Consider the following 2,389-nt stretch of genomic DNA (forward strand, 5'->3'; position numbering starts at 1 on the left):
CCCCACCCCACCCCCAACCCGCCAAACACATTCTTCTGTGTGCGCCCCATATGGTCCTCTGGAGTGGGAGGTTTCAATCTCTGCTTGTGCTGCTCACGATTGAACCACAGACTGATCAAATAGAGACTGTGCGAGTGTATGTCTGTGTGTGTGTGCGTGTGTTTGTGTTTGTGTGTGTGTGTGTTTGTGTTTGTGTGTGTGTTTGTGTGTGTGTGCATGTCTCAGTCTCATCACTGACAGGGGGTGGTCCCAGCCGCAGCAGTCTTTGTTGTCATGATAGCAGTTAGCTGTTTAATCATATGCTGTTGCTGTCATGATCACACCATCGTTTACTCATTCTGAAAAACACTTTGTGGATTTGAGTCATCAGAGACATATTCTTCTTCCTCTCCTGTTTCCTCATTCCCTCCCCTTGTCTGCGCTCTCCTCTCCCATCATGCCTCGGGGTCACCGTTCTGTCCTTCTCCTTCCCTCAGGTTGTGGAAACAGCAGCATGAGCGGTGACATGTACAGTGCCGGCTACCACTCCATCACCAACATAGATTACTCCTCAGTGTGCATCAGTACAATGACCGCCAGGTACAGCGACTGCCCGGGTATGACCTGGCATCAGATGGACGTGCGCCAGCTCTGCTTCCCCGCCGCATCCTTTGATGTCATCCTCGAGAAGGCCACGCTGGACGCCATCATGGTGGAAGAGAAGTCACCTTGGGATGTGTCCCCTCAGACCGCCTGTTTCGTTCACCAAGCACTCACAGAGGTATCGTTAAAAGTCTGTGTATCCTCACTGGGGTATTTTGTAGATTGAGCGTCTGGTATTTACTGGGAATTCTCACCAACATCAATTCCATTTTTCATGATAAATACCAGCGGGAACCTGGGATTTTTTAGCATAAACCCTCTTGTGTCTCTGTGTGTTTGTGTAATGAAAACGCTATAAATCTTCCTCCAAACCTCTCATAGCTAAACACTCAAGTCCAACCTTCAAATACCATTATAACCTACCTTGTTTTTTGTTTTTGAAGTATAGTAAACAAAAAACTATGTAGGCTGTTCAGCATGTTGCAAAATCAGACATAATCAGGGGCATTCACACATGTGCATAAGGTACAGTAGGCTGAACGTTCTAACTAAACATCTAACGGCAATGATCCCGTGCCTTCAACCACGGAAACAAAATGAAATGGCTGTATGCAACAGATTTTTCTTCCTTGGCACTCCACACACTACTAACCTCAGATTACCACCTTAAAGATCAAGACCAAGCCCTCCTGTACGATCTCTGTTACGTATTGTGTTTTTTCTAATATGAAAAACATGATAAATCCAAAATAATAAATTACAAGAATGAGAAATATCCATGTATTATAAGATAATTATATGCAGTTCTTTATTAATGGTTAGAAAAGAAATGTACTGTATTGCTGGGAAGTAATCACAGGAAAACATTCAGCCCTAATCCTCACCTACTGTAGAAGTCTTTGGTTCATCCGCTAGCTGCACCACTTTTCCCTTTACATATTACCATATTATGGTCTTCATTGGTGTGAAAGTTGTACTGTGAATATGTCACACAAGCCTAAGATGGCGGCATGACAGCTCCCCAAAAGCGAAGCCGAACATCTCGATCATGATTTGATATGCAGCTGTGTTTTCTATGAGAAGAGCACACGTTTTAAACGCCAATATCACCGCTGATCATGTTCATTTAATTGTTGGCAGCCAAAATGGTGATCGACTGTGTAGCCCTAATGCAGACCACAAAAATCTCGACACACCTACGAATCTTTGAATGCTCTGCTGCAACAGGAGTTTATCTGTAAATGACTTCTCCGTGACAGTGAAGTCGATAATAGCGGCACTTTACATTTCCACTTCATCTCCGCGGCCCATCAGTTGACTTACACGACGTCGAGTGCCCTTCAGCTGCTGGCTGCGGCTCTAACCGCCGCTGTGTCAATGTGACAATGATGATGTTTTGGCCATTAGCCATGCTTGACCTTGACACACTAAGACAAGAGAACGCCGCAATCAACAAACACAGGTGACTCCCGAGCTGTGAATGGGGAAGAATTACTCATGATGTACTCACTGCCACGTTCAGTGCACTGCTAAATGAATTGTAATTCAAAGTTTAGCAATAGTGGAAAAGGTCAGATTGTGTGAATCATTTTAATGGAAACAGCAAGAGCCCACTTACAGTAATGCAAATGTACACAGAAAAATCCCTGGACATTTTCTTTTACCAGAAATTGTAAAATTACACACAAAATAAAAAATCATGATGGAATATTGCAGCACAGAGGTTGCCATCACCAGGCTACCAGTGTAGTGTTTTGCTGATTTGGCATTAAGTAATATGGGTGGGGTGGGGTGGGGGGGTGGGGGG

The 2,389-nt window shown here is 44.3% G+C and overlaps 1 protein-coding gene across 1 annotated transcript in view; it reads left to right on the top strand.

The window, feature by feature from the left end:
• The window catches only part of ece2a (endothelin converting enzyme 2a), a 74,758-nt gene that overhangs the window by 36,309 nt on the left and 36,060 nt on the right, over nt 1–2,389 (top strand). The window contains exon 3 of the mRNA XM_023405395.2: nt 477–760. Within this exon, the coding sequence (XP_023261163.1) occupies nt 477–760 (284 nt within the window). The remainder of the gene's footprint in view (nt 1–476; nt 761–2,389) is intronic.

This window comes from Seriola lalandi, unplaced genomic scaffold (assembly GCF_002814215.2).
Source record: "Seriola lalandi dorsalis isolate HSWRI2012SDOR001 ecotype SW California unplaced genomic scaffold, Sedor1 jcf7180002054277, whole genome shotgun sequence".
NCBI classification, from domain to species: Eukaryota; Metazoa; Chordata; class Actinopteri; order Carangiformes; family Carangidae; genus Seriola; species Seriola lalandi.